Below are 27,178 nucleotides of genomic sequence, written 5' to 3' on the forward strand. Positions count from 1 at the left end.
TGGATGCTCAATTCCTGGACAGAGGGACTCTTTTAATTTCTGTGGATGACTTTACTAGGAAGCCTGAAAAGCCCCAGTTCCTTAATATTGCAAAATCACATTCTTGTTAAGTATATTAAAGCACTGTTTTAGAACAATCTGTTTCACCGACCCTCTGACATCTAGCAAGTCATGATGACTTTCCGACACACACGTTAATTTGTTACATATTTATTATGCAAACAGTAAGGCTCTTGTACTATGTCACGCATAATGCACGAAGAGATCACATTTCCATTAAGGGGACATGTAAACAATTTACGTAACATGAAAAGAACCATAATAGAGAAATATATAAGGTGTTTTAGGAGTAGAAACCCCGCCTGAGTAGGTTCACAGACTGACTTTTCTCCTGAAAAAATAAATGCACCCAGTTCCTCCCATTTAGAGCTTAAAACTCTTTCTTAGTGATCATCATTCTTCTGTGTTGCCTTCATCAATGAAGAAAGCATGCAACCTGATCAAAAAAACCCGATCAGCATACCTTGTGGCTTTGGACTTGCAGCTGAGTGTTTTGCTGGAGTTTTCCCATTTATTCCCTGAGCCTCTTCATCAGATACATTCTGATCAATCAGTGTGGTTGTGCTGCTTTTCAAGCAAGGTGAAACTATAGTGATCTTTGGACAGGTACTGCTGCCTGGGAGAGTTCAAAAAGAAAGAACAGGTAAATGCAGAGGTGGAGCATAACTACATCTCAGGACTTAATTTCTTCTGACCCCATAAAACAAAAACAGTCACAGTTACAAGAGTATGCATTGAAATAATTTTCCCACGTGTGCTGGCCTTGACAAAGAGTTCTCCTGAGAAAGATCTCATTCCACGTGCTTGAGAAACCTTATAATACACGCTGACAGAGACTGCTGACTACTAAACACACACACACACACACACACTCTCTCTCCCCCCCCCCCCCGCCCCCGCCCCTTTTCTTGCAGGGCCATGGAAAGGGCAGAATGCAGCTGCTATGATGCAGGTGAAGGAGAGGACCAGAGGGCCCCAGCACTAATCTGTTAAAAGCGTTCCTTTCCAGCATCCAGTCAGTCACCAGTCATTGAGTGGTTCAAAAGAACAAAGCAGGAAAGCACGAACATGACAGCTGACCTAAAGACTCTAGAAGAATGGCTTGATTAAAAAGGAAGAAATCACACACACACACCATGACCCTCTTTCACTAGCTTACTCAGACTCCAAATCAACGTATTATTAATACCCATGTTTTCAAAAAAAAAAAAAAGAATGACGAGAGTATGTAGATAATATTCATATTTAGTTACAACTCAAAAATCTTTGAAACACTGCAGTGCTTTAAAAAACTGAAATACATCATGAAGCATAGATGGAGAACAGATCAATTCTTAGTTCAATTTCTGATATAAGAAGTTAAATACTGAATTTCAGAGACTTTTAAAGAAATCATAAGCCAGTGTTTTCTCTTTAAACGCATGCTAAATTTTCCTTTCTTCTAGTTGACATGGTGATATTAACAACAGATTAGACCCTGTTTAGGAGAAAATAAAATTTCTACCAGGAAATTCACTATCGTTAAATAAAAGTATGCCATTTAAGAAACTATCATTTGACTAAGAAACAGTTACATTTTTACAGAATCCAACTGTTTAAAATGAGAACTATTAGAGATAAAAGGCCTTAATAATTATTCAAAACAAGAAAAGCTAATAAAACCCAATCAGCTTTTTGTTGAGTAAAAAAATTCCCTTTTACTTCAATTGATTGGGTAATATTGATTAAAAACTAAAATACTGCTTTATTTTCTGCGCTCCCCTTAAAATATATCTAGGTAAAACAAATTTTAGAAGATATTAATAGTTCCAAGTATTGTCTGAGAAGTTATTAGAGACCCAATGCTGAAACACATTAAATGAGTTTCATCAGACACCCTTCTGCTAAAATGGGCTGCCAACTAAATAAAGCATTGTTTAGCCAAATAAAGGCCTTGAATGCAAGATTTAAGGAACATTTGACAGCATATTATAAATTATAAACAGAAGAAATTATAAACAGAAGAAATAAAAGCTCAGTCTTTAAATGTGTGATCCTATCTACCTTCTTAGAAAAACCACATGAAGTAGGCAAAGCATATTCCTAAAATCCACAGTGTACCATCCAACCACTTAGTCTTTTAGGGGCATTAGGATGTTTGTTCCACAGTGATCCCAAGAATGGCTTAGTATCTGAAAGGCCACCTGCTGGGGTCTAGTGAAGGATGGCCTTGGGGCAGAAACAGTGAAAAGCCACAGCCCAACTACAACTGAGAGGCAGAAACTGTAACTTGACAGTAAAATGAGACACTGAAAGCAAGAATGCAGCTTTAGAGATGATTTATAGCAACAAAACTATAAAAGGGGGCAGCTAAGGGGTAAATGAGAAAACAAATTAAATTGAATATTTAAAAAATAGATCACCACTGTAACATATTAAAAGATGAAACTACTTTAATAATTAACCTATTTAGAAACAAAACATGTCTTGAATAAATAATAATTTTTAATTGAAAACTAGGCACTTAATTTCTGGATAGCAAGCTTGCAGGATCTGATGGGTTTACAAGATCATATTTATTAGAGAACATCTCAGATGAATGTGATGAAATGCCTGCAGTAGGAGATCAAGTACACATCTATTTTCTTTTGAATCCATTAAAGTCATGATTACATATCTTTTGCCAGTGATAATAAATCCACAGCCAGAAACTTCATTTCAGATCACTATTTAAAACCCATCTCCAAACTTCAGCCATTATCACAAGGTATGAAAATATGGTGAAAGACACAGAAAACACATTCTTAAAAGGTTGTTAAAAAAAAAAAAGCAAAGACAAATATGCAACAGAGACCATGCAAAGCCCAAAGTCTTTACTATTATTTACCATCTGGTCCTTTACAGGAAAAGTTTGCTGACCATGGTCTAGGTCAAACACATAATGGTAAAGGAAGTTTGACTAAAATTAGGCAGCACCATTTCATTAAATCATCTTTTAACATCCTGGATATTAGCAACACAGAGGAATACTTTTTTTTGCTTGTTTATGACTGACTCAGCCTATTCACATTTGGAGACAGTCCTTATTTGGGTACCAGTTGCATAACAGGGACTTGAAACCAAAATTGTAACCAGATGGTCTACCTATTCAAGAAATTTTATATTATAGAGGCTTTCAGATTCCAATTTACCAAGAACCAGTTGAGTGATTAAACACGTATCTCTGGGCACAGATGCAACCAGTTACATTATGTTAGCCCAGGGAGAGGGGTCCTATTTACTGTCTCTTCTTGAGGATTGGTAATCTATTTAGGTACTGGTCTTAACCATTTTGCATTTCTCTGTCTTATGCTTGCTGGGTCATATCTCCTGTAAGAACTGCCTAGACAGATGTAACTGCAGGGTATCCTCAGATATTCTCAGTTAATCCAGCCTCATCTTTGACTGCATAAACCTCCCTGTTCCAACTGGAGAGGTTCCCACTATGGCTTAACTTTCATTTATGTGTCTTTTGCATAGTACTTGTGAGTGGCAGATAATCTCTCTGACTGGTTAGGGTAACTTTGTCTGCTATTTGCAAAATTTTGTGTTGGGTTGTTAACGTTTTGCCAACTTATTCTTGAATGGCTCGTTCACAAATTAAGGTTGGATTTACTCCAAAGCAAAGTCCGTTCACTTCTTGATTCTTCAGGCCTGATCTCTTGTCATGGTATCCGTGATCTCAGATCACATCTTTATGGCCATGTCTATAGTGCCTCACCCAACCAAATATCTCTCCCAACTGCACCAAGTCTCTAGCCCAGAAGATCTCCATGGACTCCACCCCTCAGGACAAGAGGATCTCTTGATTTAAGAGCACAGAGTAGTTTTCTAAGGGAAACAATCTTCCTAGGTGTATATTGTCCAGAAGGAAAGAGATACTTAAAAAAGAAAAACAAAAAACAAAAAAACACCAATCTTTTGAAATAATCTTAGATTTACATAAGAATTGTGCCCAGGCTCTTAGGTTAGCATCTTATGTAACTACAGTATGTTATCAAAACTAAAAATTTAATATTGGTACAATACTAGGCCACAGATTTCATTCAGATTTCACCATTTTTTTCACTAACATTCTTTTTCTGTCACAGGATCCAAACCAAGATATCATGTTGCATTTAGTTGTCCAATCTGTGAGAGTTACTGAGTCTTTGCTCGTCTTTCATGACCCTGGCAGTTCTGAAGAGTACTGGTAAGTATTTCGTAGAATGTCCCTCAAACTGGGTTTCTCTGATGTTTTCTCATGATTAGACTGGGTTTACAGGTTTGGAGGAAGAACATCACAGAGGTGATGTACCCATCTCACTGCATTACATCACTGCATGATACCAACATGATTATCATGTGGTATTAACCTTGGTCACTGAGTAAGGTGATGTCTGACAAGTTTCTACACTGGAAAATATTCTATTTATAAGACATTTTTCAACAGTCTTCTCCTATCATCCCTTCAAAGTCTCCCCACCTGTCTCACAGTTCTGGATATGGGTCACATCTCCCATGTGCTATTTAAAATGCCTGGATTAAAAGATCAATTGCACTTTTTAAAAAAGCAATTAAAATTATAAAACTCATGGTTCACAACTCATTTGTCAATGAGGAACAAATCCTGAGCAAGGAAATTTATTTCAGAAAACGACTTCAGTTTCCCAAACTTCAAGACCTCAATAATAAAATCCATACCCACATCCACTCCACCCTGCCAAATAATAAGCAAACCACAAAGGATCTTAAGAAGAAAATATGATGGATAGTTTAAGAAATTTCCTTGGACCTAGAAAATCTAATTCTAGGAATCTAATCTACAGAAACAATCTTGTGTGTGTAAAAGTATATGCATATGGACAGTCAATGCAACATATGCAGCTGTGAAAAACAGAAAAACAAAAATAAGACTGGGAAGATTTCCAAGATATTATTAAATAAAAGACAAAAAACTAGAAAAATATGTACAATATGATCCCACTTTAAAAAAAGAAATAACATACATACAAACGTGTATAACTGTACTGAAATGAATGTAAGGTAATATGGCAAGGGGACAGGGGTAGGGTGAGAGAATGAATGAGAACTTTTATGTTTTGCTGTCTATACAGCAATATCATTTAAATCTTTTATAATGAAAATGTACTTATTAATTACTTATATAAAAAAGAGAAAAATCTATGAAAGTCGCCAAGTATATGAACTACAAATTATTATTATTTTTTTGTTTGTTTTTTGTTTTTGCGGTACGCGGGCCTCTCACTGCTGTGGCCTCGCCTGTTGCAGAGCACAGGCTCCGGACGGGCAGGCCCAGCGGCCATGGCTCATGGGCCCAGCTGCTCTGTGGCACGTGGGATCCTCCCGGACTGGGGCATGAACCCGCGTCCCCCGCATCGGCAGGCGGACTCTCAACCACTGCGCCACCAGGGAAGCCCTACAAATTATTTTTAAAAGTATATCCTTTACATGTGTACACCAACGTTCATAGCAGCATTATTCATAATAGATAAGATGTGGAAGCAAACCAAGTATCTGTTGACGGATGAATGGATAAACACAAATATGGCATATACATACAATGGAATATTATTCAGCCTTAAAAAGGAAGGAAATTCTGATACATGCTATAACATGGATGGCCTTGAGGCCATTCTGCTAAATGAGATAAGCCAGTTGAGAAACACAAATACCTTATGATTCCATTTAAATGAGGTACATAGAGTAGTCAAAATTGGAGACAGAAAGTAGAATAGTGGTTGCCAGGGACTGGAGGGATAGGAGAATGAAGTTATTGTTTTACAAAAGTTAAGTTTTACAAGATCAAAAGAGTTCTGTGGATGGATGATTGTCACAGTAGCACAACGATGTGAATGTACTTAATGCCAATGAACTGTACACTTAAAATAGTTAAGATGGGGCTTCCCTGGTGGCGCAGTGGTTGAGAGTCCGCCTGCCGATGCAGGGGACGCAGGCTCGTGCCCCAGTCCGGCAGGATCCCACATGCCACGGAGTGGCTGGGCCCGTGAGCCATGGCCGCTGAGCCTGCGTGTCCGGAGCCTGTGCTCCGCAATGGGAGAGGCCACAACAGTGAGAGGCCCGTGTACCAAAAAAAAAAAAAAAAAAAGTTAAGATGGTAAACTTTATATTATGCATTTTTAACATAAAAATTTTAAGTAAAAAAGCATATCCCTTGCTTAATTAAAAAAAAAAGAAATACTAACATATTCAATTGCCTAGTTAGCATCTCTACTAGTATGTCTAAGAACTAACTCACACCCAAATCTGACACCCTTGTCTCCCAACTCTCACTCAAAATTAACTGCCTTTACCATCCTCTCCATCTCAGTTAATGGCAACCTCATCTGTGCTTAGGACAAAAAGCTTGGAAGTGTCCTAAAGTCCTCTCCTCTTCTCTCAGACTCTACAGCCTATCCATCAAGAAATTCTGTTGACTCTACCATCTACCACTACCACCTGCTCAGCTACTATTCTGGCCTAAATTACCACAATCTTTGACTGGATTACAGCAAGACCTTCCACCTGGTCTCCCTGTGCCTACCCTTGTCCTCTGTATGTGTTTTCAAACAGGCCACAGAGATCCCTTTTAAAACCCAAGTCAGATCATGTCCCTCCTGTGCTTAAAATTCTTCCATGGCTCCACATTTCACTCACAGTTTAACAACTCAACTCTTCACAGTGGCTGACAGGCTCTACATGATCTGACCTTAGTCCCCTTGCCACTGACCTCATTGCCTAGTATTGCTCCCTTGCTCACTCCATGCTAGTCATACTGGTTCCCTGCTATTCCTCCAAGGGGCCAAGCATGCTTTACAGCCTTTGGTCTAGCTGTTTTCTGCTGGAATGCTCTTCCCCCAGATAACTGCTTTCTCCTCACATCTTGGCTCAAATTGCATCTTGTCAACATGGGCTACCCTGACCACTCCATCTAGTATTACTGTTACTCACAGGGTTTCCCGCCCCCCACCCCATAGCCCTTACCACCTTCTAAAAGACTACATTATTTATTTTCTTAATTGTCTGTCTCCCCTGGTTAGAATGTAAGCCCTGGGAACATCTCAGGAATACCACCTGCCACATAAGTAGAGGTTCAGTAAATAATTGTTGAAGAAATGAATTCTAGATACTTCAGGAAAGTTTCTCTTCATTTGCTTACATTCTCATTTTCTATTTCATGAGAGGTGCTTTCTAAATTCCAACAATAAAGGAGACATGTAGCTGTCTGAGAGCTTAATCTATACAAAATTTCAAACATTTCCATTCTTAGGTAAATTTTTAAACATTCTAGGTTATTTATACACAAATTCTAAATATCGTGGGGGAAAAAAAAACAACAAAAAACTTTACCCAAGTAATCTTCCTCACAACCCAGCAGATTTCTAAACATCTGGAATTGTAGAACTATCCAGATGTTTGTCTTGATAAAAAAAAGTAGCAGCCAAAAACCCCAGCAACTGACTGAAATATTTTTATTTATTATAATCTGTAATTTTATTTACATTTATTAGAGTCACTAACTAAAATGCACTATGGCTGCCAATGCTTCAGACTCAGCATCTGATGCTACCTAAACTTATAGTATAGTACAGAGTTATACTGTCAGGAAAAGCAGATTGCTTTAGGTCTTTGAAGTTCAAAAGTAATATGAACTCAAAATAAGCCTTGAAGGTAGGTAACTGTAGATATTATTTTTAAAGGTCCCATTGCCGTATGATAAAATAAAATATGTAAAAAGGCAACTGTTACTATTGTATCTAAGGTATATGCAACAACATATGTAATGAGATAAGATAAATGCAGCCTCTAAAAACACAAAAATCATTTGTTTTTAAACTAGAAATATTTTACTTTCCTGAAACATGCTCCATAATTTTATTGAAATTTTTGCTACTCAAAAAAAAGGATAGTAAAATTTTTAAAGAATGCTACTGTGACTGAAGAATTCTATTGTGACTGATCCTTTCAAAGGTAAAATCTATTAGATGAACTGAAACACATCTCACTAAGACTGTCAAAATTCCAGTTTTGAGTAGGAGCTCACAGATGAGGCCCACAGTCATAGTACGTGTTATGTATTAATACATGTATGTATAGCAGACTATGTATATCACTACAATTCAACCATGGGTTCTAGGGGTCTGAATCCCTGCTCCCCACTTTCAGAGTGACCATTCATTAGGTGCCATGAGTCCCCGCATAGAAAGTGTTGAAAGTGCACATTCCACGATGCCTTCTGGGTTGGTGCTGGGCCTGGTTGGTCAGTGCGTTTTGCTGTGCCTTGGCATGGTGTTATTTTAGGTAGAGACCAAACTTCCTCTGCATACCCCTGCGTAGGGAAGGGAGCTGGCGGCAGCTCTTCCACCCCCAACTATACACCGATGGAGATTCCCCTTTCGGCTATAGTTAACTAAGAATGTTGGTCAAGATTACAGAAAAGTTCTTGCCATTTAAAGCACAAAATATTACTCTATGCCTGCAGCCATGACCAGAGGGGAAGGTGGGAGTAAAGAGAAACCACAATCAATTACATGCTGCTCCTTCTGCCTGCTTGCAAAGGGCAGTTCTAGTTGACACCATCTGAGTTGGAGAGGTTCATAGCCTGCTGTGCTTTACCCGATAAACTGATGCCAATTTATAATAACACCCATTTCTTGGTTCCTTCTTTTTTTATAACCAAGTGGAAGAAACTGGGCCCTAGATTTGTCAAAAGAACCTGCATTACTGCTGTACTGACAATGAGAAATATCCCTGAGAAGCTGCCCATCCATGTAATCAAGTAAGTGCTGTTTTGAAGTCATCACACTTTTTGCCAGAGCCTAAGGTTCATAACAGTTTTAAGTTTTGAAATCTATGAACATACATACTATAAAAGATCTCTAAGTATATTAATGTGCATACGGGCCTGCTAACTGGTGTTAGATTTCCCCAATATGATCATCTGTATCAAAAAGTCAGCTCAGGGACTTCCCTGGTGGTGCAGTGGTTAAGAATCCACCTGCCAATGCAGGGGACACGGGTTCAATCCCTGGTCCAGGAGGATCCCACGTGCCATGGAGCAACTAAGCCCACGTGCCACAACTACTGAACCTGCACTCTAGAGCCCGTGAGCCACAACTACTGAAAGCCTGAGTGCCTAGAGCCTGTGCTCTGCAACAAGAGGAGCCACTGCAGTGAGAAGCCCATGCACCGTGATGAAGAGTAGCCCCCGTTCGCCACAACTAGAGAAAGCCCACACACAGCAACAAAGACCCAACACAGCCAAATAAATACATACATACATACATACATACATACATACATAAATAAATGTCGGGGGAAGGGGAGTCAGTTCAGATGCTGCGCATATGCACGCCTAGGCAGCTTTCCTTGATCCCCAGAAGCGTAACACTTGGCTGTTTCCAGGTCAGTTGTACTAGTAATTGTATATACTAAATATATCCTTAGGGCAATATAAACATTCTTCAGGGCATGTCAGTAATATAACTCTAATTGCCTAAATTCAAATCCTGGCTTCACCATTTAATAGCTGATTGACTTACTTCAATTTCCTGATCTGTAAATGAGAATTCATAGGATTCATAACAGTACCCCTCTCACAAGGCTGTTGTGAGGATTATGATTTAATTAATTCTAGTGAAAGTACTAGAGCAGTAGCTGGCACACGGTAATTGCTATATAACTACTTGCTATTACTGTTACAACTTGTATAATACGCAATGCTGTATAATGCCCAATGCTGTATAATGCCAGGGTAGTGGATCAGGGGACCAGATCTTTACTCTTTCCTCCCTCCAGCCTCTTAAGAACCCTACCTTTTGCCTCCTTCTGTGCCCGCCCTATCTGCTTATATTTGCCCTTACCACTGCCTAAATTATGATTTACTACCACCCAGCACTTGCTCACGCTGGTTTACTCTCTTAGCAGCTGCCATTTGCTTCAGTGCCTCTGCTACTTTCAGGGATTCCCAATAGGTCATTTTGGATAAATTCCGGCCAATTAATGACTCTTTTGCAAGTTAATACAATAATGAATTACTTACAAATATGTGGCCTGGTGCATTAAACATGGTAACAGTATTAGTAATGACAATGTGATGTCTGACTTTTTTTTTTGGCTGCCCTGCGCGGCTTGTGGGATCTTAGTTTCCTGACCAGGGACTGAACCCGAGTCCTCAGCAGTGAAAGCGCAGGGTCCTAACCACTGGACCACCAGGGAATTCCCTAATGCCTGACATTTGACGTGGAGTAGAATTTACTACAGACCATTTTAATCCCAAACAATTTAATAATTATTCTTCACCCTTTACCATGATTGTAAATATGTGTCCTGGATTCCATAACTTTCTTCATTTTTCCTATTTGACATTTCTTCATTTAATATGAGGCACAATTGCTGGTTTTTAAACAATTAATCATTTTCTGAAAAGCACATTTAAGTGCTTATGACCACTTAAACTCAGTATTTAATAGCTCTCATCTTTATGCTTCCAAAGTACAAACTGTTTTTGTAAGCTCTGAGAATATCCAGTGATCAACTGCAAAATAAGTAAGAAAACTTATCAAGCTTCTACTTTATTCTATTCTTTCTTTTTTTCTTTTTGTTCCTCCTTACATGTACTGAGTGATAACTCCCTAATTAAAAGTGCCAGGTACTCTGCTAATTACTGGGGACAGGAGGACAAATAAGACATAATTCTTACCCTCAGGTAATTCCTAGAGATATGCACAATTCCATAGGTGTCAGTCCCCCTGCCCCCAACCCCTTGTTAACTGCAACTAGGAAGCAACTGCACTATTCACCCTATCAGCAATGGCAGAGGGTGAAGAGGAGAGGAATGGATCTGAGGCTTACTGAGGAAAGAATCAGTAAGGGACTGGCTTAAGAAGGAAGGGACAAAGAGGAGGAAAGGATAACACTTACTTAGGCTTCTGACTAACAAGACAGGGAAACAGTGCCTTTCACTTTAAGAATGCAAGAAGATGGGGCTTCCCTGATGGCACAGTGGTTAAGAATCCACCTGCTAATGCAGGAGACACGGGTTCAAGCCCTGGTCTGGGAAGATCCCACATGCCGCGGAGCAACTAAGCCCGTGTGCCACAACTACTGAGCCTGCGCTCTAGAGCCCACGTGCCACAACTACTGAAGCCCAGGAGCTTAGAGCCCATGCTCTGCAATAAGAGAAGCCACCGCACCGCAACGGAGTGGCCCCTGCTCACCACAAGTAGAGAAAGCCCACGCGCAGCAACGAAAACCCAACGCAGACAAAAAAAAAAAAAAAAAAAAGAATGCAAGAAGAATAGAGTTTTGAGTTTTGTGTGAGATATTTTAGGAGCCTGTGAGACTGTTCAGGATGAACGGTCTGCCCTGATATTCATTAGGTTTGGCCAATCTTAACGCTCCACTTGCCTCATTTTCCAATCTCCTTGTTAAAGTTTTCGGACATATTCCCTTTGATATTTTCTTTAAAATATCATTTTATTGACTATTAAGGGAGGGGGGGAAAGCCTATTTGCCCCATGCAGGGCCAGCTGTAAGAGACTCTGACCCATTTTGTTGTTGTTTTTGGTCTCAGTAATTATGGGTTAAATCACCTGTCTTTTCTTCTATAAGAAGAACTGATTTCCTTAATTTTAATAACACTAACAAATATCAGTTTCCCTGGAGGGAGGGAAAAGGCACTTATTGAGAGCACGGACAGGTTTCTGGGTGTTTGTGGGTTCCTTCAGGACTCCACAGGGCTCAGCAGTCCATTAAAGAGCCCAGGTGAAAACGTAAAATAGATAGCTAGTGGGAAGCAGCTGCATAGCACAGGGAGATCAGCTCGGTGCTTGGTGACCACCTAGAGGGGTGGGATAGGGAGGGTGGGAGGGTGGGAGACGCAAGAGGGAAGAGATATGGGAACATATGTATATGTATAACTGATTCACTTTGTTATAAAGCATAAACTAACACACCATTGTAAAGCAATTATACTCCAATAAAGATGTAAAAAAAAAAAGAGCCCAGGTGAAAAGTCACAGGAGTCTTCACAGCAGGTGTCACATGTGCTAGGACAACTTTCCCCAAAGTGTGTTCTGTGAACAGGATTCCGCAATTCCCCCCTCCACCACCCCACCACAACCAACCAACCAACCATGATTCTATATGAAGTGTCTGTGACCTCCCAAATTTGACAGTTTTATCTTGTAGACTCATGATGCCAGTGGGCATACTAGAGGCCAATGCAGAGCACTACAGTAAAAAACAAAAACAAAAACCTATTTAACTTTGAACCCACTATACATCCATGAAACCTTTCCACCATTTATTACAAATTAACATCCCATGGAGCATGGAACACATTTTGGGACAAGTTGCCCCAGGGACTCCTCCCCTTCTAACAACTGTTGCTTGGGCTACTTCTCATACTTTCCCATCTCTACTGCTCCTGACTTCCCGATAATCATCTTGGCTGCCCTCATGACTGTGACTCTCAAATTATGAACTGAAACTCCAACCCGGCCTTGGCTTTTTAGACATGACCCTGCTGTCCCCAGCTTCAATGCTGCCCAATCCCATAATGTGCTGACCACAAAAGCAGCATTAGGGGCAGACCCAGGATGCTTGAGTCCTGCACATGGAGTCTAAAACTGGAGCAGCGCTCAGCTTAAAAAATCAGATGAAATTACATTCTGTAATCCTGCCAGTCTATACTTCCTCTCCATTCTCTCCACCTCCCTCTTCCTCTCACATGCATAATCCCACAGCCTAGCAGACAAACACATGTAATTTAGTAAACACAAAAAAATCTCCAAAGGGACTTTTTCTTTTCTTAAAGTGGTTATAAAACAGGATGTAAAGTATTATAATAATTAACAATGCAGAGAACAGTAATATGTAGAATAATGCAGGCAGTTTCATTTCATTGAGACAAGTATCATAAGACCTCTGAATATAAAAGTACATCACTGGGGCTTCCCTGGTGGCTCAGGGGTTGGGAGTCCGCCTACCAGTGCAGGGGACACGGGTTCAAGCCCTGGTCCAGGAGGATCACACATGCTGCGGAGCAGCTAGGCCCGTGTGCCACAACTACTGAGCCTACACTCTGGAGCCCGCACTCCACAACTATTGAGCCCGCGTACTGCAATACTGAAGCCTGCGTGCCTAGAGCCTGTGCTCCGCAACAGGAGAGGCCACTGCAATGAAAGGTCCGTGCGCTGCAACAAAGAGTAGCCCCCACTCGCTGCAACTAGAGAAAGCCCACGGGCAGCAACAAAGACCCAACTCAGTAATAAATAAATAAATAAACAAATTTATTAAAAAAAAAAGGACATCACTGGCCTTTAATTGGGAGAGTGGCAAGCAGATACAACTGTTCCTTTGTTCTGTGACTTCCCTGTGTGTTTAAACCCCAAGATCAGGCAAAACATTTTATAAGAAGCTTGACTTCTTCCTAAAGACTTATAACCCACATACAACAGGGTATTAGGACAGACTGTGCTCCCTGAAAAAAACAATTTTTCAAAATAGCCTTTTCTTAACTGATTTGTTTTCTAGACATCAAGAGTAGTTTATATAAATGCAGTGCAATGCATAGCTTCAGACAGGCATGCACTGATGCTAAGATGTCCTTCAGTAACACACACACACAAATATCTATCCTGAATGTCACAAAAAAATTAACCATCATAACTTGGGATTTCATAGTGCTTTAAAACATACACAATATACAACCAGTATGCTTGCAAATGCTAGTACTGTTCTTACTACTAGTAGTAATAATGGTAGTAATAAAACTGAACAATATTGTTTATTCTGAGCCAAGTATGAGGTACGTGAAGTACTTTATATGCATTATTTCATTTGTTCCCCTCAAGAATCCTATGATAGGATAAAGTAAGGTAGGCATTTTAATGTCCATTATAAAGATGAGTCAACTGAGGTGGTGTTAAGTGACTAGGCTGGTGTTAGATGTCATATCTACATATAGTTTGTAAGTACCTTCGGGGCTGGGACCCTAGCTCATAATCCTTTGGCTTTCACTCAGCAGGTAACAAAGTGATTACATCTCTGTTATAGTATAGCTATCTGCCATGACTCTGTGCCTCTATTTCAGCAAACACTATGCAGCCAGGAGCTTCCAAATATCCAAGACATTAAAAAAAAATCATACGAGATTAAAAAAGAAGTATGAGATAAGAATGGGAATCTTATCTGGAGTCACTAAACAGCGTCCCAGACTTCCTTGCCTCCTCCAGCTTTGAACTTCCTCCTCACTTGCTCTTCAGTTCTTCCAATTTCTGATCTCTTTGCTCTAGGATGAGTCTCTCCATTACAGACTCTTAGACGTTCCCTCTGGGAACTAACAGGCATAGTCCCTTAGGTTCACTCCATGCTAGTCTAGTCCTACTTAGCTCTTGGCTACACGGCTGTCGCTTCTGCTAGACCTGACCTGGACCTCTTCAAGGAGAGGTCAGAAAGACCCCATGAGGCACTTTCACATGTCATACCATATTTCACCTTCAGCATCCATAAAAGGTATGTAGGACAGATATCTGCATATTATAGTTGAAGAAAGTAAGGTTGGTAAATAGTGGTAAATCCAAGAGTCACACCAGGTTTTTGATTCCAAGGTCAGTGCTCTTTCCACTACAACTGATGGCCCTATTGTCAGGCTTGTTTGTATTTTGCACTGGAAATGAGCTCATGATCTGGGGCTGTATTTCCAGTATTTCTGGGGCTGTGAGGACTCATCAGTATTTGCTCTGCTTGGCCAAAGACTCCGCTCACCAGATACACTGTAGTGATCTTAAATCCAAATGAATTGAAATTGTTTTGAGAAACTAAACATACTCTTTAAATTGTTAATGACCCGCTAGTTGTCACAAAACCAACTTTAAGAAATATTTTGAGTTTTTAAATAAAGTCTTAGAATCTACTCTAAGAAATTAGGATAATAATAAATGTCCTCAGGGAATCAGGCCTCTATTCCTTTCAAAAATTCTACTAAACCCAGCAATTACAACCTGCCACAGACCTCAAAGAACTAAAGTGCGTTTCTTCTTCATAGCTGGAATATGTGCCAACTTTTCTCCTACCCGAAGACTGGTTATAAGAGTAGGCTGGAGGGCTTCCCTGGTGGCGCAGTGGTTGAGAGTCCGCCTGCCGATGCAGGGGACGCGGGTTCTTGCCCCGGTCCGGGAAGATCCCACATGCCGCGGAGCGGCTGGGCCCGTGAGTCATGGCCGCTGAGCCTGCGCGTCCGGAGCCTGTGCTCCGCAACGGGAAAGGCCACAACAGAGAGAGGCCCACGCACGGCAAAAAAAAAAAAAAAAAAAAGAGTAGGCTGGAGATAAAAGTAAAAAAGTTAAAAGTTGCATGTATGCATTAATTCAGTAAGCATTTATTTAGCACCTTGCTAAACTGTACAATATGGGGAATATAGCCAATATCTTATAACTATAAATGGAGTATAATCTTTAAAAACTGCAAATCACTATATTGTACACCTATAACTTATATAATATTGTACTTCAACTATACTTCAATTAAAATGAAGGAAATGAAGAAAAATATTTAGCACCTTGCAAGAATCAGTTAACAGAATCAGTGCCAGGCACTGTATAGGATCAGTAAGATCTTCAACCTGCTTTCAAGTAGGAAGATTAGAATGCCCTTCAATCAGGGAACTGCAAACTACAGCCTGTGAGTCCCTCAGAGATCTACAATCCACAGTTAACAGGCCAAATCTGGTCCACCACTTATTTTTGTTAATGAAGTTTTATTGGAATACAGCCACATTTGTTCTTGTACATACTGCATATGATGTTTTTCGCTAGGTTGGCAGTTAAGTAGTTACAACAGAAATCATATGGCCCACAAAGCCTAAAATATTTATCATCTGGCCCTTTACAGAAAAGGTTTGCAGACCCTGACCTAAATAATCAAGGCAACAAACCATGGATTAGTACTATAAATGATACAATGTTATCACACTATTATTATAGCACTATGTTATAATACATTTGTACTTTAATTTTCCAGAATCAATCTTGGTTCTGTCCCCAGCTAGCAATGTGACCTTGGGCAAGGAAAACCCTCTAGGTTTCAGGGAACTCACTGGCAGCATCATAGCACAATTGATCTAGCACAGCTGGAGTTACAGATGACTCTGGGATGTATTTGGTAAATTAACAATGTTATAGGGTATAATCTTTAGTTTGTTATTGGTCTAAGTCCCACATGCCTAGCATGCTAGTGATTCTTTTGTCTTCCAAATATTTTTCACAAGAACTATCTTCCCCAGCTACCTACTGCATGTGAACAAATAAGCCAACCGGTCATGCTCCTTGGTCAGTGCTGCTCAACCATGAATCACCTGTGGAGCTTTAAAAAAGAAAACTATAAATACCTGGGCTGAAACCCAAGCCAATGAAATCACTATCTCTAGGGAGTGGGACCCAGGTATCAGTGTGTTTTAAAGCTTCCCAGGGGATTCCAATGTGCAGTTGAGATTGAGAACCACCATTCCTGGTATCCTGGTAACAGGCTTGGATCAAATTAGTATTTTCAGTAGAAGCCATATAAAACAGATTTCCAACATCTGGTTGATAAAGTTATCTGATTTTAGAATCTACTACTGAAAAAAAAATAGACATCCCCTGGTTCATATGAAAAGCTACTAATTAGGAACCTTGAGAATTCAAAAGAGAGGTTATTTCTGGCCGATGGAGAGTATGGCAAGCTTTGCTTTGAAAGAAGACACTTCTGAAAACAATAAAATTAAAAATTTTATTGCCTTTATAAACTCTGAAAGAAATAAAAACAGATGTAAGAAATGAACTTGAAGGGCAAAAGTTAGTTTTTCTCCTAACAGCTATAGCCAACTCATTTATTCAAGATGTCTGGTTTATAAATTAACCAGAATCTTGGCTTTTCCTCTTCCTTTTACCCACTGCCAAACTATTTTCCATTTATTCACAGTAAATTTATCTGCAGGTCCAGAGAGAAGAAGAAAATCAAACTGGCCAAAATGTTTCATAAGGTTTGACAAGGATGTTGTTAAAACCACATAGAATTGTTTTTCATAATGTCAATCACAGCAACCAAGAATGGACTACTATTTCTCATCACAAAGGGAAAAATACACCCTTTTCATAAGCAAATCCTTCCTGACTTAGCTCGATTTTCAGTAATTTTGTATCTGCTTTTCTGGTTTATTTTTCTGAACTTGATTTCTCTAAACCTGGTTCCCAATGGCCAAAACATTCTAGCTTAACGCTCTCTATAAACTTAAGTTCTATGAGCTCCTGTCTACTTCACGTTGCCTGTTTAAAATTACTGGCTGAGTTCTGCTTCTCAGCCCACTTTGTTTTGCAGTTTTTGACACAGTTCATTCATTATTCAAACCTAATTTGGCTTCATGGTAGTAATGGATAAAATGAACTCTACCGAGTAGGAAAATCTCTTTAGGGCCAGCCAGTCCTTCAACCTGAACTGCTATTTCAAATGCACCAATCCTATCACTGTAGTCCAAGGCCCAGATCAGCCAGGCTTGGGAAGAAAGGCTATGTTTATCTGGGAAGTGCATGCCCCCCCCCCCCACCCCCATCAGGAGAAAACAGGGTGGATTAGGAAAACTAGAGGTTGAAAGGTCAAAATTTTGACATGATTATTTACTTTGTGACCATGAGAAAGTTACTTAAGTTCCTCATAAATTAGAGAAATTTTTACTGCTCTAGTATCATTGCTTAGGCACAGTTCACAGGTAGATGCAGACCTTGATTATTGGTAGTTTTTAAAAAATCTGACAAGGTAGGTGGTTTTAGAAAAAGGGCTTGGTGACAATCTCTAATCTATCCCAACTCTCCTTTTTATTTTGATATTCTTTTAAGACAAACATTAATATAAATCTCATTTTACTAAAATTTAATATTTAACAGCTTACATGGATATTTGCTTTCCTTACTCGTTGCTGTGTAATCAGACCAGCAGGCCACATATTTTTCCCCTGGCTACATTGCTAGACCAGGAGCACAATAGCATTTGTGTTTAGCTTCTAACAGTGTAGGGGATTGTTTCAAGTCATGCAAAACTTAAAAAGCAAATACTGATCTAGCTTATCGTTTATTTCCTATATATATTTTTTGGCTGACAGAGGAAGGAAATTAGGAAGAAAAATAATCCAATTTATCAAATATAACCATTTTTCTAATTCTGAGTTTTAAAACTGCATTACATAACTCATGTTTAGTTATGTCTAACATGACTGATCCTACAAAGAAAAAGTTTGTTTTATTCACTGAATGATGAAACCAATCTTATTACTCCCTTGCTTAAAATCCTTTAATGGGACTGCAAGATCCGTAGGGAAAACTCTAATTTCCATACAGGACCCTTTACCATCAGCCATCAGCCTGTAAATGCTTCATATCTATCTTCTCACAGCCATGCACCCCTAACGCTCTAGCCACATTCTGATCTTTGCGGTTCCTGTAACACATTATACTCTTTTCATGCCTGTATGGTTTTGCATATGTTGGTTCCCTTAGCTCAGTAAGGTATCTTTAAACACATTAATCTAGTTCCAATGTCACCTTTTTGAGGAAGTTTCCTTGAGTCAAATAAACAGTCAGTTGCTCCTCTTTTTCTGTTCTCCAAACACGCATTTTGTACCTATACTATGACATTTGTCATGTAGTTACTGCTTTTACTGATTTCCTACCCTTTCAAATCAAGTTTCACAAGAACTGTTAAAGAGGAAACATTTCTAGATTGTTACATTTTATTCTGTTTCCTTTCTTTCCCTATCATCCTCATAACAGGAGAGTTTCAAAGAATTAAATGTTTTAAACACAGGAGGGGAAAAAAAAGAAAAACAAAAAAGGGAGGGAGTATACCCTTAGACCAGAACAAAATATCTTAAATATTTTCTCTTCATCTTGCCACAATTTTCTCCATGCAAACTATTCCCCAAATTTCTTGGTCTCCCACTCAGAAACGTCTCCCATCTACTTCCTCTCTCAACACAACCCCGTAACACAAAACCAATTATGGAGCCCTCCACAGGCTGCATCTTCATTACCCATGCCCAGCGCACCCCCAAAACTTTGTCTCAGTTCTTTATAATTAGGATCAACTTGGCCTCTCAGACTTCATGGACAGATCAGAATGAGCAGGGAACACATTGAGGTCAGAGAATTAACAGGGTAGAGGCTGGCATCAGGACACGCAGGGCCTTGCACGTCACTGAGCGGACACAGGCTTTTCCTCTGAGAGAGATGGGAATCCACTGAAAGGTTCCGAACAGAGGAGAGACAATTTCTGTTTTCCTTTTTTTTTTTTGCGGTATACGGGCCTCCCACCGTTGCGGCCTCTCCCGCCGCGGAGCACAGGCTCCAGACGTACAGGCTCAGGGGCCACGGCTCATGGGCCCAGCCGCTCCGAGGCACATGGGATCCTCCCGGGCCGGGACACAAACTCGCATCCACCGCATCAGCAGGCGGACCCCCAACCACTGCGCCACCAGGGAAGCCCTCTGTTTTCCATTTTTAAAGGAGCACTCAGGCTGCTGGGTGGAGAACAGACCTCAAGAGGCCAAAGGTGGATAGGAAGGTACTGGAATAATCCAAGGAAAAGTTGAGTGTGAACTGAACCAGGGTAGTAGCAATGGAGGCATTAAGACATGCTTAGTTTGATATCTTTCAAAGCAGGACTGATTGACAGACTGGATTGGCAGACTGGTAAGAGAAAAAAGTTTCAGGAAAACTAAGGCTTTTGGTCGGAGCATAAGAAATAACTGTTGCTATATTATGACATGGAGACGAGCAGGCTACAATGGCTTAGTGGTTTTTTTAAGAGGAGAAAGAGAGGTTTTCTCCAGGCCAAGTTTTAATATAACCATCATGTAGAATGACCAGCTTCCATGACTAACATTATTTTTCTTCTCAGAGGCGCTTTCCTTTGGTCTGCTTCAATATATGACCGACCAACTACAGACCCTGGGTCAATTAGCAGAGGAAAAACCCTTAGAAGGATCTGATCTAAACAGGGCTTAACAGGGATTGTGGGAGGAAATAAGTTTGAGAACATATTTAAATGAGGGTGAAGACCTTACAAATATATTTCAGACCAATAAAAATTAGCTTCCTATTTTATATATAAGAAATAGCCCAGAGAGTAAAGATGACTACCAGAGGGTAGATCAGAAAGGTGGTAGGGATGGATAAGTCTATAACCACCTAGGAAAAGGCCTTTTTATTTTTTGAATGAATGGTATATTCCAGTGTCTAAGGAAAACTGTTCAAGTTTAAATCTTAATCTTGAATTAAAATTTAATTTACCTATACTTTGGATGAATATCAACTGAAGACCATGTTATCATCCCTGCAAAGACTTAAGAATACTTCCCACTGAGTCATTCCTCACATTCCATTTTTCTCTTCAATTTTTACGTGAGTTTGTCTACAAGCATAAGTTTTAAAAAGGAAAGTTTCTTCAAGTCATAAAAAAAGATAAAATGTTTACAAATAACATGTACACTAAATGCACATATTTACAAATTTTCTTGGACAACTTAATAGCAATAAAATGACCCAGTAGTGTGGGCAGGAAGTGCTACATTACTGTCTTTTCAGTTTAAAAACCGTAAAAGGAACTTCTAAAGCCTACATTATTGTAGTGGCCACTCACTATAGGGAGTTGTCCGTTAGAGCAGAAAATTCGAGTAGTACTTCTCTCTCCAATTGAGGCTGCCTTTCAGGAAGGAATACTACTTCTCTCCAATCATCCCTAACTATTTAAAGGTGGAATGAGAAGGGACAGAATTGTTCTAGGGAAAGAGAGAACTCACTAACGGAGAGTGAATTCATCCCTTTTGCAGCTTTTTAAAAAAGTTTCATATTTAGGGGCTTCCCTGGTGGCGCGGTGGTTGGGGGTCCGCCTGCCGATGCAGGGGACACGGGTTCGTGCCCCGGTCCGGGAGGATCCCACGTGCTGCGGGGCAGCTGGGCCCGTGGGCCATGGCTGCTGGGCCTGCGCGTCCGGAGCCTGTGCTCCGCAACTGGAGAGGCCACAGCAGTGAGGTCCGCGTACCGAAAAAAACCACACAACACACAAACCTTGGGGAGATCACACAAACCTTGAACTTAGAACCCCTGCGAAGAACTGAGGCTTCTTCCTGGATAATGGAGGGAGTCAAGGCAGACATGGGCTGGGCTACTCAATCTCTAGCAACTACTGGAACCTGGGAACAGAGCCAGTCAAGGCCTTCTAGCTGGGGGAGGGAGCCTCAGCTTCCCAGCTGCAGTACTGTGACTGGCCCCGCCCCTGGGCTTCCAAACTCAGTGCAACTCCCGTCCCCCCGGTCCGCTGCCCCCCAGGCAAAAAGAAGGAAACAGTGACACCACAAGGAAGAGAATCTTGGTAACTATGAAGACTTGCCTATTCTAAGTTTCAGTTCATTTTATTTAATTAACAGTGTAGACAGCAGGGTAGACATTCCTCAGGAAGGTTAATATCCATGCACAAACAATGGGAAAATAGCATCACAAAATGAACCCATTTCAGTTTTAAAAAATATTTTTAGCAGAAATTTCCTGTCACATGATTACATTTCTACCACACAGTATTTCATGCCTCTTTGAAAGAATCAACTTCTCATTAATATACTCTCTAGAATATTGTAGGAAAAAAACGGTGTCTTAATACCACTAACAACAACAACAACAAAAAATCCATGCCTGTCTCTACGATGTTATCTTATATTGAAAAACAAGTAATATTCACTCTTCTGAACTTTGCTGAAACAAGAAGACTGGGATGGTGGGGATGTGTGTGTGTGTTTGCTTGAACAGAACAGTATTCCATGCAGTAGTACTAGAAAAGGATTAGTGGTAAACATTTCTTAGCTTTGTTCACACCAGAAATGGAAGAAAAAACTTTTGCTTTCTTTGTCTGTATTCTCCCGTCAGTGACTAACTTTTCAAACTTCTAATGTTAGTAAGAATGAGTCAGAGAAACAGAACTATTAAATTTGTATTTCGCTAAACCCAGAAACAGCCTCCTGGAAGAAGCAGAAACTATGAATACAGTACATATTTTAACATTAAAGTTGAAAAATAATGTGAACCTTATTCTTAACTTAAAACCAACTCTGCAACTTTCATGTCCCTCAGCATGCTGTTATAAATTGACCCACAGAAACCGGGTGAAAAAAACAAAACAAAAACGAGAAAGATACACCAGAAAATGAAACTACTTACCTTGATCAGTGGACATGATTTCACACATACTGATAATTAGTTTACTTTGGTTTGATAAGAAAATATTTGGCTTTACTCTTTAGTTCATGTGATAAAATCTCACTACTGGCTCTAAAGCCTCTCACAGCTTGGAGACCTACAGGTTAGCCAGGAGCTCTGATGGTGCACTGCTTACTTCAGGACCTCCTTAGACCTTAACTGCTCAAAGACAACCTCATGCATAATATGCCACACCTCCCCAGAGGAGGGCTGCTGCAGTGCTTTTCATGAGACCAACTTTATGAGGATGGAGAGAAAATAAACAACAACGGAGGCCCATGGAAGCAACAAATGCACTAGAAATACATTTGGGAATAGGACAGTTTATAAACTGAATAATTCCTTAACGATTAGTAATGCTCTAAAAAAGCCAACATGAAAACAGTTTGTTTCCACTTGAACTGGGTCCATGCTCTAGACCAAAGAGGTTACAGATTCAGGATTCACAGGCTTAAGATGTTAAAACGTCATTTTAAATTATTTCAAATGCTTTTTGTGCCACTTAATACTTTCCATTTTACCATAGGTCATTGATCTTAGTGCAGAGTGAATAAATACTACTCATAAATTTCCTAAGGAAGTCAAATTTTATGTTATTTCAGAGCATTGTTTACAATCACAATGAAGTAATGGGCTATAGACATCACGCTCACAGTTGAAAGTAGCCTCTCCAAACCCCTCCTTAGTGTGTCCAGATGCAGTGGTTCTCACATACCAGATCATCAGGATGGCATTTTAAAACACACACTGCCTGGTCCCATCCCAGGAGTTGAATTCAACCAATCTGTGGTACAACCCCAGAATCTGCACTTCTAACAAGCTCCCAGGTGACGCTGACACTGCTGGTCTGGGACTGCACTTCAGGGACCATAAAGGAGAACCACTGGGGCACTCACTGGTGGCCTGAAGCTCTAGCTCAATTGCACCTGCTTAGGAATTGCTTAATGTCAGGGCAGGGGGGCAACACTCAAGATACGGTACTGGGGACTATGTATTATACATTCAGATAAGACACAGTAACATCCAACTGCATATTAGGAAATGGACTTATCAACTTAATTCTTAATAAAATAAATTTGCATACTAGGCATGAATAGGTTTTAATCTTAAAAGTATAGACAATTAGAAAATGTAGAAAAGGAGTCAAAGAAAGAGAAGAAACCTGAATTGTCCTTTATGTCTGTCAGGAACTCCACCAGTGTTTAAAATTCACTGTGACAGGAAAACTATTAAAATTTGATTCCAAAGACCACTTAGCCTGGGCAAGTTTCAGTACCATAAAAAGTAGAATGTTTCCCTGTCATAAAAAGGCACCAATTCTCTGCTTCCCAAATTTTGATAGCAATGTTTAAATTATAATCTCAGGTTAGGTTTCCAAAGAAATACCTTTTTTTTAACATGTTTATTAGAGTATAATTGCTTAATATTGTTGTCTTAGTTGCTGCTGTATAACAAAGTGAATCAGCTATACAAAAACATATATCCCCATATCCCCCACCTCTGGCAACTCCCTCCCACCCTCCCTATCCCACCCCTCTAGGTGGTCACAAAGAACTCAGCTGATCTCCCTGTGCTACACGGCTGCTTCCCACTAGCTACCTATTTTACATTTGGTAGTGTGTATATGTCCATGCCACTCTCTCACTTCATCCCAGCTTACCCTTCCCCCTCCCCGTGTCCTCAAGTCCATTCCCTACATCTGCGTCTTTATTCCTGTCCTGCCCCTAGGTTTTTCAGAACCATTTTTTTTTTTAAGATTCCATATATATGCGTTAGCATACAGTATTTGTTTCTCTCTTTCTGACTTACTTCACTCTGTATGACAGATTCTAGGTCCATCCACCTCAATACAAATAACTCAATTTTGTTTCTTTTTATGGCGGAGTAATATTCCATTGTATACATGTGCCACATCTTCTTTACCCATTCATCTGTCAATGAACACTTAGGTTGCTTCCATGTCCTGGCTATTGTAAATAGTTTTGCAATGAACACTGTGGTACATGTCTCTTTTTGAATGATGCTTTTCTCAGGGTATATGCCCAGTAGTGGGATTACTGTGTCATATGGTAGTTCTATTTTTAGTATTTTAAGGAACCTTCATACTCCACAGTCTCCATAGTGACTGTATCAATTTACATTCCCACCAACAGTCCAAGAGGGTTCCCTTTTCTCCACACCCTCTCCAGCATTTATTGTTTGTAGATTTTTTGATGACAGCCATTCTGACCGGTGTGATGTCATACCTCATTGTAGTTTTGATTTTCATTTCTCTAACGATTAGTGATGTTGAACATCCTTTCATGTGTTTGTTGGCAATCTGTACATCTTCTTTGGAGAAATGTCTATTTAGGTCTTCTGTCCATTTTTGGATTGGGTTTTTCATTCTTTTGATATTGAGCTGCATGAGCTGCTTGTATATTTTGGAGATTAATCCTTTGTCAGTTGCTTCATTTGCAAATATTTTCAGCCATTCTGAGGGTTGTCTTTTCACCTTGTTTATGGTTGCCTTTGCTGTGCAAAAGCTTTGAAGTTTCATTAGGAGCCATTTGTTTATTTTTGTTTTTATTTCCATTTCTCTAGGAGGTGGGTCAAAAAGGATCCTGCTGTGATTCATGTCATAGTGTTTTGCCTATGTTTTCCTCTCAGAGTTTTATAGTGTCTGGCCTTACATTTAGGTCTTTAATCCATTTTGAGTTTACTTTTGTATACAGTGTATGGGAGTGTTCTAATTTCATGCTTTACATGTAGCTGTCCAGTCTTCCCAGCACCACTTATTGAAGAGGCTGTGTCTTCTCCACTGTATATTCCTGCCTTCTTTATCAAAGATAAAGTGACCATATGAGTGTGGGTTTATCTCTCGGGTTTCTACCCTGTTCCACTGATCCACATTTGTTTTGATGCCAGTACCAAACTGTCTTGATTACTGTAGCTTTGTAGTATAGTCTGAAGTCAGGGAGCCTGATTCCTCCAGCTCTGTTTTTCTTTCTCAAGATTGCTTTGGCTATTTGGGATCTTTTATGTTTCCATAAATATTGTGAAATTTTTTGTTCTGGTCTGTGAAAAATGACATTGGCAGTTTGACAGGGATTGCATTGAATCTGTAGATTGCTTTGGGTAGTATAGTCATTATCACAATGTTTATTATTCCAATCGAAGATCATGGTATATCTCTCCATCTGTTGGTATCATCTTTAATTTCTTTCATCAATGTCTTATAGTTTTCTGCATACAGGTCTTTTGGCTCCTTAGGTAGATTTATTCCTAGGCATTTTATTCTTTTTGTTGCAATGGTAAATGGGAGTGTTTCCTTAATTTCTCTTTCAGATTTTCATCATTAGTGTATAGGAATGCAAGAGATTTCTGTGCATTAATTTTGTATCCTGCTACTTTACCAAATTCATTGATTAGTTCCAGTAGTTTTCTGGTAGCATCTTTAGGATTCTCTCTATATATAGTGTATCACGTCATCTGCAAACAGTGAGTTTTTCTTCTTTTCCGATTTGGATTCCTTTTATTTCTTTTTCTTCTCTGACTGCTATGGCTAAAACTTCCAAAACTATGTTAAATAACAGTGGTGACAGTGGGCAACTTTGTCTTGTTCCTGATCTTAGTGGAAATGGTTTCATTTTTTCACCATTGAGGATGATGTTGGCTGTGGGTTTGTCATACATGGCCTTTATTATGTTGAGGTAAGTTCCCTCTATGCCTACTTTCTAGAGGGTTTTTATCATAAATGAGTATAAAAAGCTTTTTCTGCATTTATGAGATTATATGATTTTTATCCTTCAATTTGTTAATGTAGTATATCACATCAACTGGTCTGTGTATATTGAAGAATCCTTGCATTCCTGGGATAAACCCCACATGATCCTTTTAATGTGCTGTTGGATTCTGTTTGCTAGTATTTTGTTGAGGATTTTTGCATACTTTCATCAGTGATATGGGCCTGTAGTTTTCTTTTTTTGTAACATCTTTGGTTTTGATATCAGGGTGATGGTGGCTTCATAGAATGAGTATGGTAGTGTTCCTCCCTCTGGTATATTTTGGAAGAGTTTGAGAAGGCTACGTGTTAGCTCTTCTCTAAAAGTTTGATAGAATTAGCCTGTGAAGCCATCTGGTCCTGGGCTTTTGTTTGTTGGAAGATTTTTAATCACAGTTTCAATTTCAGTGGTTGTGATTGGTCTGTTTATATTTTCTATTTCTTCCTGGTTCAGTCTTGGAAGGTTGTGCTTTTCTAAGAATTTGTCCATTTCTTCCAGGTTGTCCATTTTATTGTCACATAGTTGTTTTTAGTAATCTCTCATGATCCTTTGTATTTCTGCAGTGTCAGTTGTTACTTCTCCTTTTTCATTTCTAATTCTGTTGATTTGAGTCTTCTCCCTTTTTTTTTGATGAGTCTGGCTAATGTTTTATTATTTTTGTTTATCTTCTCAAAGAACCAGCTTTTAGTTTTATTGATCTTTACTATCATTTCCTTCATTTATTTCTGATCTGATCTTTATGATTTCTTTCCTTCTGCTAACTTTGGGAGTTTTTCCTTCTTTCTCTAATTGCTTTAGGTGTGAGGTTAGGTTATCTGAGATTCTTCTTGTTTCTTGAGGTAGACTTGTATTGCTATAAACTTCCGTCTTAGAACTGCTTTTGCTGCATTCCATGGGTTTTTGGCCATCATGTTTTCATTGTTATTTGTTTCCAGGTTGTATTTTTTTTTTTTTTTTTGCAGTATGCGGGCCTCTCACTGTTGTGGCCTCTCCCGTTGCAGAACACAGGCTCCGGACGCACAAGCTCAGCGGCCACAGCTCATGGGCCCAGCC

General features: G+C 39.6%; 1 protein-coding gene across 2 annotated transcripts in view; it reads right to left on the reverse strand.

The window, feature by feature from the left end:
• Positions 1-27,178, reverse strand: part of FGD4 (FYVE, RhoGEF and PH domain containing 4) — a 187,876-nt gene that overhangs the window by 63,730 nt on the left and 96,968 nt on the right. The window contains exons 1-2 of one of the 2 annotated variants that reach the window (XM_065886809.1): positions 22,323-22,513; positions 524-676 (exon numbers count right to left, since the gene is read on the reverse strand). In XM_065886809.1, the coding sequence (XP_065742881.1) occupies positions 524-676; positions 22,323-22,350 (181 nt within the window). In that variant the 5' untranslated portion in view covers positions 22,351-22,513. Of the gene's footprint in view, positions 1-523; positions 677-22,322; positions 22,514-27,178 lie in introns of those variants that run through there. The other variant, XM_065886808.1, reaches the window with a different exon arrangement.

Source organism: Phocoena phocoena, chromosome 11, assembly GCF_963924675.1.
Source record: "Phocoena phocoena chromosome 11, mPhoPho1.1, whole genome shotgun sequence".
Classification (NCBI taxonomy): Eukaryota; Metazoa; Chordata; class Mammalia; order Artiodactyla; family Phocoenidae; genus Phocoena; species Phocoena phocoena.